The sequence below is a fragment of the Sinohyriopsis cumingii genome, chromosome 2 (genome assembly GCF_028554795.1).
Source record: "Sinohyriopsis cumingii isolate HCF-2022 chromosome 2, ASM2855479v2, whole genome shotgun sequence".
Lineage (NCBI taxonomy): Eukaryota > Metazoa > Mollusca > Bivalvia > Unionida > Unionidae > Sinohyriopsis > Sinohyriopsis cumingii.
The window spans coordinates 78,283,264-78,295,858 of record NC_142962.1 but is presented as its reverse complement, the minus strand read 5'-3'; the positions used below and the strand labels follow the sequence as shown (position 1 = coordinate 78,295,858).

General features: G+C 35.7%; 1 protein-coding gene across 1 annotated transcript in view; it reads right to left on the bottom strand.

The window, feature by feature from the left end:
• Positions 1–9,822: 9,822 nt before the first annotated feature.
• LOC149805240 (denticleless protein homolog) overlaps positions 9,823–12,595 on the bottom strand; it is a 63,908-nt gene continuing 61,135 nt past the window's right edge. The window contains exon 15 of the mRNA XM_089948754.1: positions 9,823–11,312. Within this exon, the coding sequence (XP_089804880.1) occupies positions 11,247–11,312 (66 nt within the window). The 3' untranslated portion in view covers positions 9,823–11,246. The remainder of the gene's footprint in view (positions 11,313–12,595) is intronic.

The following is a 12,595-nucleotide window of genomic DNA, read 5'->3' as shown; positions in this document are numbered from 1 at the left end:
AAACTTTATCAATTTACGAATTAAAAGAAATCTGATCTGATAAAGGACTAGAAGACTTAAGTGTCTATTATTAGGGTGGTAAAATGTGGTTTGATATTATTGCTGTTAAGCCTGTCTCTAAAGGATATCCATGAGACAATTCTGTCTTTAATACACAGTTGCCATGTATATCACGAACAGGGGTCTTATATACAGGCGTCTGCATGGCAAGTTTCATCACACTTTAGATACGGAAGACAATAGCATTTTCAATGCGAACTATTCAGGTCAATATGTATAAACTGCCAGAGGTAAAGGTTGCTTAAATCAAGCGACTTAATCATTAGTAACAAATGCCAAAGTCGTTTATTATCTAAACTTACTCCATACATACTTTGGTCTCATTTTCTACGATAAAATCGATTGCATGAATTGATTAGTAAAATGTCTCTTTAATCGGTAATGCGTCTGTCAAATGATAAGATACAAGCACAATACATGGATTTAGCGGCATCATTGGGGGGAAAATGTAAACTTTCTCAAATTGCAGTTTCATAACAGTTGTTGTTGCCGAAATGAGGAAAAAAGTAAAAATGGATGGAAGAACAGTTCCAGATGTGTGCGTATGTATATATATATATATATATATATATATATATATATATATATATATATATATATATATATATATAGAGAGAGAGAGAGAGAGAGAGAGAGAGAGAGAGAGAGAGAGAGTTAAAAAGTTGGATGGAAGTCGTTAAGAAATTGTCAGATCCCTTCAGGCCGAGTTTTTAATGCTGCTTTCAGTTGCGAGAGAATCGTAGCTTTCAGTGTACAAAGGCGAATTAAATCACAAAAGTGACGTTTTTCCCCTGCTTTTCAGCAACATTTAATTTCGAAATTCCTTGGATGGTGGATGCTCAGGATGAAAATGAACGTCCATCGCACTAATGAGTTAGTGAATTCATCGAATAGATGACGATAAATTAGAATGCAATTCTGGATAAATTTAGAACGTAATTTCCGAATCAAGCTAAAACAAGGGTACCATCAATGACACATTATACACCCGTCCTGTGTTTAATAGTCCTCCGCGTATGACTAGTGGGACACAGTTGATTCTTGAGATTATTGACAAACCGGTCTCAATGACATGTGTAATCTTCAAGTTAATTGACTGTGCAGGAACCATTATTTTCTTACTGAGTTTGCCATGGCCATGACCTCTAGACCCGAAGAATACATCGGTTTATGTAATTGCCTTAAATGCAAGCCAATGACAAAATCTGGTCAAGGACCTTTCTGAAGATTAAATGTTACTCTATAAAATCCATTTTTCCTCGAGCCAGAATCGCCTTGACCTTGTCACCCCCAAAATAACATGCCTCTTCCATACTTTAATTGAAAGCCCTCCACAAACTCCGGTCAAGGTACATGGTCTATAACCCAATCTATTATACAAAAATCGCGTTTTTCTTTCACTTGATTACATCTACCTTTTAGGCTCCTTTCTTCTCGAAAGTGCAAGCTATCCACCAAGTTTGGTGAATGTACATGGTCGAAAACTGAAATGGGTTTGCAGAAACCATTTTTTCTTTCCCAGTAAAAAATGACCTTGACCTTTGACCCCCAAACTAGTCTTTTTTCTGACATGTGCAAGCTATTCGCAATGTTTGGTCCAGTTCTGTGATGATGAACTAATGTTATTGTGCTGAAACTATTTATCTTCTTTCAGCCACTGTGACCTTGACCTGTTACGGACAGAGAGGGTCATAACACAATAAGCTCCAAATGGGCAGAAGTGTAACTTTGAAATCTTGAGCTAAAGGTTAAATAACATAAACATGAAAGACGCTTAGAAAAATAAAAATTACAACTACAAAAGTCACAGCTAGAGTCAAGTTTTAAGTTGTCATCAGTAATGGGCTTGTAAGTTACAATACAAAAAACATTAAATTCAATAATGCAGTTTATGTGCATATGATGACACTTTACTTTCTGCATAGCATGCTTAAAAAAATAGCTGGACTCAAATTTCAATTCAGCTTTGACAGATTAATATTTACCGGTACAATAACACATGAAATAATATATCGTATCATGACCTTATCAGGGCAGGATTCAAACTGTCCTGAACAAAGCCACTTCCAAAATTTGCAAATAAATTGCATCTTAACCTTGCAGTTTCCTAAAGAAACCAGTTCAGATTAAGAACTCTGACAATGCAGTCTCTTCCACACATTTCCCTATTTCTCTTCTCCATCCCTTTACATATCTGGTGGTCACGATAGTCTTATTCAATCAGACTCTTGCACTACAGTGCGAGAGCTCGACCATACAAGTTTGCCAGAGATCTCATAGAACGATGCAAGAGTCTGGCTGAATGAGGTTGGGTGGACGATGTAGATTTACTTTCATTATTCATATATATGTTTAAATAAAGACTTGGGAAGTATAATTAAAACAATAAACATCAGAAAAATGCACCGAATTGATGCCAAAGAATATATGCGGATTTAAATTAAAAACTGCAATCCGCAACTTTTTACGACAAGGGAAGGACCAAGAAAGGCTACATAACCCCTCCCAAAAAAATGTTGGCTGCCTTGTTGTGTCCTTGGAAAAGACATTTAGCTGCCATTTCCACAGCATGCTATAGCCAATAATGTGTTAAAAGTGCCATTAAAACCCCAAAACGAACAACAACAAAAATTAGCTGTCTCTTTAGTCAGGCAGCTCCCAGCTCCACCTGACTGAACTTGACTTGCAAGGTCCATTCAATCGATTTTCAAAATTAAATTGAAATAAAGTAAGGATAGCATGGAATTCTGGAAAAAAGCAAGGGGAAAAAACTGGAAAAGATACCTGTGCAAGCATAATGGGAAATAACAGAAAGCACATTTACCAATGAAGTAAAATTTATGTACCAAATAGTAAAGAAACAGAATGTTCAAACGGTTACTGGTTACAAGTAAAAAGTTAATACAAATGAGAATGGAAGTCAGATGCAAAGGAAAACTGGTGAAACAAAATAAATTTTACAGATTTTGCATCTTGAGTTTGGCATTCGTTGTTTTAAAAATCCATTTATATCCATATTTTATAATTGCAGCTTTATCTTAAGCATGCTTGGAATACTTTGCAGAGTGGATTTGTTTATGAAATGCTTATAGCTATTGACTTTATCAAGAGAACAATGTAAATGCACACATTAAACAAGGAGATTAAATTAATACTAATATAATTGCTTATCATTCCGAGTAGATTTTCAGATCTGACAGACACCAGTCTCAGGTAATTTTCTGTTGATCTTTTGTTTCATCAAACATGCTGCTGAAAATTATAATTTAAAAAAAAAAAAACATTCAAAATGTATCATTGTCTTATTTACTGGCTTATCAGTCGAGCCCAATTGCAAACTGTACAGAACCAGATCTGCGGTCACACAATACACCAGCACATTTAGGTCCATGCATTTAGGGTTAATTAGTAGTACAAATAATATAGACCATAATATGCCTGTACATTATGTGACAGCAGATCAGTGCCTACATTGTTGGCAGTTGGACTCAACATGCAAACAAGTATGTATGCCACTAATGATAACTCCCTCTAACCATAAAAAAGGCTTCATTTGATGGGGTATTAAAAATAATTGGATAGGGAATCTGAAAGGTCACGAGAACATGAACTTTTGTAGATGTTCTATGGATCTCTATTATGTCTGATACTGTATTTCATGTTATTTGTAGTACCCTTTAATTTTTCGTATACCATCAAGGCATACAAATAATAATTAATTCTATCATATTTTCGTACACAAAATTTAAGATTTTTTTCGGTCATCATTATTTTTCATATATAAAACGATCTACTGTGAAGATTTACTTTTGCCAAATGATAAAAAGTACGACCCTTTAAATTGTACAGCTAAGAATAAGAGATAAATTCATTGTTTTAGTTGCATTTTGATTTATCTATTATTTTTATTTCATTTTGTTAAAATTGAAGACGGGTTCCCATTTCAAACAGATTAAAAATATACCAAAGTTCGATTTACGTACATCAAATGACCAGGGTATTGTTTTGCTAAGCAAACTATGAGTAGTGACTAACTTGGGCATGTTCTTAACTGAGGCATCGAATAGTGAAATGGGAGATTCATGCAATATAACAATAGTCGTTTATAATCATGCATGTAGGTCATTGATAATTTCTTTCTTTTATTATTGTTTTTATTTGCATCACGTTTCAAATGGCGTCAGAAAAAATGCTGATGTATCACTTAACGACCAATTTCTTCTTTGCCAAGTATATTTGGTATAATCCCATATGAAAAATATAAATATTTGTTTCCTCAGTGAAACACAGACCCGAATTTTCTGTTATCATCGAGTAAATGTGTATCTGAGGCATCTAATAATGAAAAAAAAAAAAAAAAAAAATAAAGAAATATTCACCATGTATAAGTGTGTAGAAGGCCCTTTACTCATCTTACTTGGAAAGGGCAAGTGTTTTGTTAACCGAGAATCTATTCACATTCATCATATTGCCCTTGTTCGTCTTTTGTATCAGCGAGAAAGTATGATTGACGTATTTGTTCGGTTTTTGTCATTACAATATATGCCACTATTGATTAACAGCTGGACAACGTCGTTAATGAGCGCTCTTGATTACGTCTGTCGGTGTAACAAAGAAACGCACGCATTTGAAAATGAGCTGAGAAGCCATTTGAGTTTATTTATCCTGTAGAAATAAATATCTCAGTACAGGAAGAAGCCTAGACCACAGACCATTGGGAAATTAAATTGTCTCAATATAGTAATGCAGTAAAAACTATAAAAACCGAGTTAGTTTTAATCATAAATGCAAATGTCATTGACTCCACGAGTTCGATTTATATATAGTTAATATCTTCAAAGATCTTGGTCTGTTCATGCTTAAGCACGTCTTCATTATTAAGTTTCTTTAAACCCCTGCCAAAGGGAGAGACTTTTATCCCAGCACCACCTAAATGCATTGAACCACCAAACAAAGGGCAGAAAATTGGACTTGGATGGCCCAGAAAAGACAACGGTGAAGCCCATCACCTGTCTGTTATTACACTTACCGAGATCGCCAATGTAAAAGATGCTGCTGAACTGCACAAATCAAATACTGATGCAGCAGATAATGCCATCATACTAAAAGATGCTTTTGAAAAGGTGCCCATTGTTGCTGAAAAATTTCCTGAGCCTGCAGTAGACAAGCTGGACTACAGCATAGATATGAGGGATATAAGCCAGTTGCCTGGTACTGCAAAGTCGCTAGTAAGAGGACAGTATAAGAAATGGGACATTAACGATAAAATAAGAATTGTTGAGGAGGCAAAACTATGTGGAATTAGGCCCATAGCTGCAAAGTACCACCATACACCAAGTACTTTATCAAGCTGGATGAAAATGGATTTTTCGAAAAATATTCAAAGGACAAAGTACGAATCTATCGCAGGTGCCGGCCGACCCTTGACGTATTCGCATGAGAAGGAGGAAATTTTATACTGGTTACTCTGTATGCGGGACTATCACGTGCCTGTAACAATTGAGATGTTACAAAATTATGCTAATGCAGTTATTCATGAGGAAAATACAAAGTTTCATGGCTTAAGAGGATGGGTTGATGGATTTTTCAAGCGAAATGGACTTGCTTTGAGTTGTAGAACTTCAATATCTCAAAAACTACATCGAGACCTACAGGAAAACAAATGGACTGCTTTACCAGATATATAAGACGGCTGCGGGAGGATGATGAATTTGATGAACAATGGAAATATGGACGAAACGCCAGTTATGTCAGCTTGGTTCCAGGGAAGATAACTGATAAAGTCGGAACGAGCGAGGTGCGTATTAGAGGTACTGGCAGTGACAAGCGCCATTTAATTTGTGTATTGACATGCCTGGCATCTGGTGACTTGTTGCCACCCATGATAATCTTTCGTGGAAAAAGAAACTTGAAAAATCTAAAAATCCCAAAGGGGGTTGTAGTGAAAGTTCACTAAAAAGCATGGATGGATGAACACCTAATATTGGATTATATTGATTAAGTTTGGAAAGTACACACGAAGCGCGCGCACCTTCTCTCCTAGTGCTGGATTCATTCCCTGGCCATTTGACTGATGGAGTAAAAAAAAAATCTCCATGAAAAAATCCAGAACAACAATGGCAGTAATCCCCGTGGATACACAAGTAAACTACAGCCACTGGATGTATATCTAAATAAGCCTTTCAACGGACTGCTGTGGAAAAAATGGTCAACGTACATGAAGGACCAGGCTTCCAAAAATATTGCAACCAGGGAAGCTGGTGAGGAGGCAGCCAAAACAATTCCAGCCCCTTCAAAGCAACAAATGATTTACTGGATTTTTAAGCGAGTGAAGAATTAAAGAAGAAAAAGAACACGATAATCAGTAGCTTCAAAGTTACTGGCCTTTCAAATGTAATAAATGGTAGAGAGGACCACTACATAATGAGTGACAATGCGGCTCCATTGGAAAGTCTTTCTAGTGACGACGAATGTGAATGGTTTGAGGGTTTTGAGCTGGAAGACTTGTAAAACTCTTGAAAATTATGAAGGTTTCATTGCATCATGCTTTTGCCTTTGTTTTGAGCATTCGTCCAACGTTGGATCACAAATTATATCCTTGAAAATAACATGTTTATAATACAAAAATATTTTGTATACACGTTACTTTGTTCTCTCTCTTAAATTCATTTGCCATTTTTTTCCAACTGGCTTCAGAATAAGAATCAGTAGTTTAATATCGTTCTTGAGCTAATGGGCTTGTCGTACACATTTTCAATACCTAATGGGTAGCCTCATTTCCCTATGTAGAGCCTCCTTAATTTGATCTGTAGAGGTGAATCTGGTCTTCAATCCAGTATTTACGGGAAAAGACCAAGCTAAAGGTCAAGCATATTTAATTAGCATGTCTGCATAGCCACGTTGCACAGTGACAATGGATCTCTCAATTACAACCAAAACGATTTATTTATTTAGGTTTTAATTGCCAATGGAATATATTATTGTATGCTAAGCAGTCAATTATTTGATTTTCTAATTAAAATAATATTGATATTTCACTACAGGAACTACTTTTTTGGGTCAGAACATACTTACCTCCCTTTGATTTCCTGTCAGTGAACTACTTATACATTGATGAATTATTTGTGGTTGTTTTGTTATTAATAATCCCTGTCTGTTATCATTGAAACTTGAAGGTTTGTTATTCTGGAAATATCAGTTAATTTTTATCAATCTGATGTGGAACTAAGTATATCTTTAGCCTCAACTTATAATTTAACGAATTTTGTATGCAGAAAGCAGCAAAATATTAACACACTTACATATTCATTTAGAAAGAAACAATGCAAAATTTGTGGTCCCTTATAAATTTCACGTTGTTCAATAATGACTCCAGCCAACCCGACCTTTAACGTCTTGATTTATAGCAAACTACAAAGCTTCAAATTCTCTGACCCTTAGTCTTCATGAAAGAGTTCAAGTCTTCCAACTGTAGCTTTTTTCTGTCTCTTGCATTCCTTGTTCACTGGCAGTCTGGCAGACAAGAATTTGAGAAGTGATGTCAAATCAAGAGCTGGAAGAGGTTTCTTATTCCAGAACTTCAAACTGAAAAACCTACAATGCACTTTTGTTGAAAGGTGATGGTGGCTTGTTTAGGTAAAAGTGAATTGCACTCGTGAATTTGATAAGAGAAAGAGTTATCATCATGAAATGCAGAGACAAGAGTACCATGAACGGCACAATATGCAACCGCCTTGTGTTTAATAGTCCTCCATGTAGTATGACATGGTTAACTGGAGACTATTGATCAACAGGTCTAAATGACCTTGACCTTTGAGATATACAGTCTTAAACTAAACTAACCATGCAGAATTAGACTTATCATAACCTTTGTTTTATACAACCTAAATTTCTTTATTGTGCAAAAGCCATTTTGTTTAGCTGCACCGAAAAGGCATTTGATCCCCAAGTCAACAGGCCTCTTTCTCACCTGAAGTGCAAACCTTTCACAAACACTGGTCAATATTCACCGTCTAAAACTGAAATTTATGTACAGAACCATTTTTTATTTTATTTTTCTTTAAATAAAGGCTAGTGACCTTGACCAATTGACCTCAGAACTAATAGGCTTCAAACTTACTCCAAGTGAAAGCCAAACAAAGTCTGGTCTGGGGTCTGTGATGATGAACTTGAATTGTGAAGAACTACTTTTCTTCTTTCAGACTATGACCTTGACCTTCGACTCCCAAATTGTACAACTGCTTCCTTACCCCACTTGCAAGCTGTCCACATTATCAGTCCACGTCAATGATACAGAACTAATGTTATTACGCAGAAACCATTTTTCTACTTACAGCTGCAGTGACATTGTACATTTGACCTGTAGACAACCAAAATAAGTAAACTTACCCCTAACTCAAGTGAAAGCTATCCTCAGATGTTGGTCCAGATCTGTGATGTAGAACTAATGGAATTGTGTGGAAATCATTCTTCTTCTTTCAGTCTGTGACCTTGCTACACCAAAATTGAAAGTGTTCTTTCTTATCTGAAGTGCATGGTATCCAGAAAGTTTGGTCCATTTATGTTCTGTTGAACCAATGTTACTGTGCTGAGACCCTGACCTTCACCAAGCTGACTTTTAGAAAGGCTTTAAAGCCATATTAAGGAAAGGAAGAATGTTGAATGACTTCCTTTTGTACCTATTTAATGACTAAATAGCCTCTGTGTGTGTGTGTGTATGATTTGGATTTTTAACGTAGCTTTAACAATTTTTCAGTCATATCGCTACGATGTCTGCAGTTTGACAATTTATAGTGATGTCTAGCATTGGGGCATCATGCCGCACCCAGTCACATTATCCTGGCACCAGGCTGACCAGTCCCAACACTACCCTCTTAATGCTGAGCGCCAAGCGAGACAGCTGTTAGTACCATTTTTGTAAGTCTTTGGTATGACTCGGCCGGGGATCAAACCCATGACCTCCTACATCAGAGGCAGATGCTCTAACCACTAGGCCACTGGAGTAGTCTAAATAGCCTGTGTACTGTTTATACTGAATTTTGTCACATTTTATTCCACTTGCCTCCTTCAAACTAATTTAACACCATTTACCTTTCTCACTTACTGAACCTCACTGTTTACAACGGTTCAATGTTTACATGTAAAAGGCTTAGTTTAGTATGCTGCCTGTAATTGTTAACAAAATCAGTAAACGTCTAAATGAAAATGCATGTGGCTGTCATTGATGCAGGTACCACCTTTTCCAATTAAATTGTTTTTAAACAATTGCCTAAAGAAATTGTTTAGTATAATCATTGTTTCATGTTCATTTTTTTCTTAAAGTATGTATGTATGGTCTTCACATTGAAGGTGAAATCACTTGAAAAATAGCCGAAGTTGATGAGAATTGGCTATGGGGCATATCAATAAACATCATGTTGATTTACTGATAAAAATCTCTTTAAACTTCTGTAATTATCTTTAAACAAGTCAGAATCAGATTAGTAACATTTTATTTTAAAGAAACCCCATTTCATATTTACATAGTTTCTTAATCACTGTAGAGCCTACAAAACCATCCCATGTGCAACTCCAGGCAGATGTCAAGTTCCATTATCAACGTTTTCAAATATGTATATATGTAACAATAGAAAACTATATTAATACAATCCAAGGGATATTTACTTAACTGTCAGATATACTGAACAAAGGCATGTCTTACAAACTGTCATATTGAACAAAGGCATTTCTAGCAAATTATCCAATATATTAAACAAAGACGTGTTTAACAAACTGTCAGATATATTTAACAAATACATGTCTTATAAACTGTCTGATATACTGAACAAAGACGTCTTGCAAACTGTCTGATATATCGAACAAAGACATGTCTTCCAAACTGTCTGATATATTCAACAAAGGCATGTCTTGCAAACTCTCGGATATATTAAAGTAAGGCATATCTCACAAACTGTCCTATATATTGAACAAAAGCATACATTGCAAACTGTCCCATGTATTAAACAAAGACACGTCTCACAAACTATCCATTATATTTAAAAATGACATGTCTTACAAACTCAACTTGACATAAAAAGAGGCAAAGGACGTACATCAAATGAAACAATCGCATGCTGAGCAAGGTATGGCAAATACATTCTAACAGCGGTCAATTGATTGAAAATCCTAGTGTGTGTGTGTGTGTGATTAGGATTTTTTAACGAAACTTTAACAATTTTTCAGTCATATCACTACGATGTCTGCAGTGTGACAGTTTATAGTGATGTCTAGTACTGGGTCATCATGCCGCAGACATATAGCATGATGTCCCACCCAGTCACATTATCCTGACACCAGTCCCAACACTAACCTCTTAATGCTGAGCACCTAATGTGGCAGCTGTTAGAACATTTGTTGTAAGTCACTGGCATGACTCAGCCAGGGTTCGAACCCATGACCTCCCATTTCTGAGGCGGATGCTCTAACCAGGTAATCCTAGTGAATAGATAGGGTGAGCCAATTTTGGTCATTTGCAAACAGTGTACATATTTAGACATTTTGAAACATTTTTGAGGGCATAATGTTTACAACAATGCCTGAAATGTATACAGGTCAGTTAACAGAGAATTAGATGAATGTATACTATAAAACTATCATGAGTTCAATCATTTAAAGATCATGATTGGAAGATATAACTGCAAGGCTATACAATCACTATATATGAAGATTTATTTTTACCATAATGTGGATGATAACCCATCAAAATTAAAGGTCACAATGACCATATCACTTTTTGTCGGATTCTGCCTTCTCAATCCCCATGGGATGTGCTGTATATACCTGCTTATAAGATGGGTCCAACTCCAAACATAAATTAAACTCTGCTGTTGCATCATGTGCTACAGACGTGGGTCAATGCAGTTTGCAGCTGGACCCGATTTGTATGTGAGGATGTATGGTAATGTAATTTTATTCTTATCAAAATTAACATCTACCTGGATTGTAATTTTTCATCATGTTCATAATATACATTTACACAGTCAAACAACCGGAATATTATCGTTCAAGTTGTTTTCTTGACATCAAACAATGCAAATCGAGTCAATATTTCCTTCTTCTTTAAACTGGAGTCCCACTTCATGCCACTGGGATTGTCTTGGACTGATACTACACCATATAGTCTGTATTAATTATGAAATGAAGTTTCTTCAAGAAGATGACCTGGCATGCCTCTGGAAAAAGTGGGTTAGTGGTCTTATTCCTTTTGGAGGACTCTGAAAACAAAAATTAAAAGAATTTCTAACCAAGTTTCAAAGCAATCCATCCAAAACTGTGGGACTTTTTGCATTCACAAAAGGTGATGAAAAGAATGGACTCACAGACAGACAGGAAGACACTCCACCAGTAGTATAGAAAGGAACACAAGTCTACAACAATATCAGTATTTCAATTAATTAGATTCAAGCCAAATTAAGCTAACTACACGTATACCTAATAACTAGTATGGTCATCTCAACAAAGGTACCAGTTCACCTCTCTTAGATACAAACTTCAGCACATTTTTATTTACAGTTATGTTATCTGACTTTTAATGGAAATTTCTTGTGACCATTTGGGGAGGTACACTTGAGATACCAAGTCTTTTATAATTCTTACAGAGGTTTTCACTAATAGTCCATGTTCAATCAAGAACCATGGCAGCTCAATTGGAAGAACATAAGATTCCAATGACTGTGGTTTGATACCTACTCAGGCTAGTCCATGTACCGTTTTTTTTGGCTTGAATCTGCTGATGTATCAATATCCTTGAATGTGTTGAATTGCCAAGTCTTGCTGATACACAGTGGCATTGTCCAAAACACCATTGAATGAATTCACAATCATACCAGGAAAACATTTTACTCCAATGTCAATGAGCACTTTGTATTTCCAATGAATAATTTTTTTTATATTTCACAATACATCCCAATGTCATAAACAGAACAAACCTGAATTAATCATCCAATGGGAAATTACCCCAAACTTGAAAACAGATTCATTATTAACACTGATTTTAAAACTTGTCATCACTTATTTATAGCTCAAAGCAATCTAGTCATGCACTGAAAGTAAAGACATGATATATATATATATATATATATATATATATATACATACACACATACACACACACACACAGACATACATACATGCATACACATTAATATGAATGAATGAGATGGGGAGGGGGATGCAAGACCAAGCAGTACATATGTACATAAAAACACATACACAAGGATATAAAAAAATGCATACAACTCTGTCATTTCATTCATCAGTTTATTTATAAATTTATAATTTCCAACCTGATTGTCACCTGGGGAGAGGTGTCCCTAAAACTGTCAACTTATTGGCGTTTCAAACTAAACAAGCTCTCAAAGTAAACAAGCAGACAGACTGCTCACTATCTTTTTCTGGTTTCCAGAAAACAGTCGATATATTTGATCACTGGCACAGTGTATAGGATATGTATCTGCAAAAGTGCCTATGGAATCTTTCTTTGACCTGTATTGTCCAT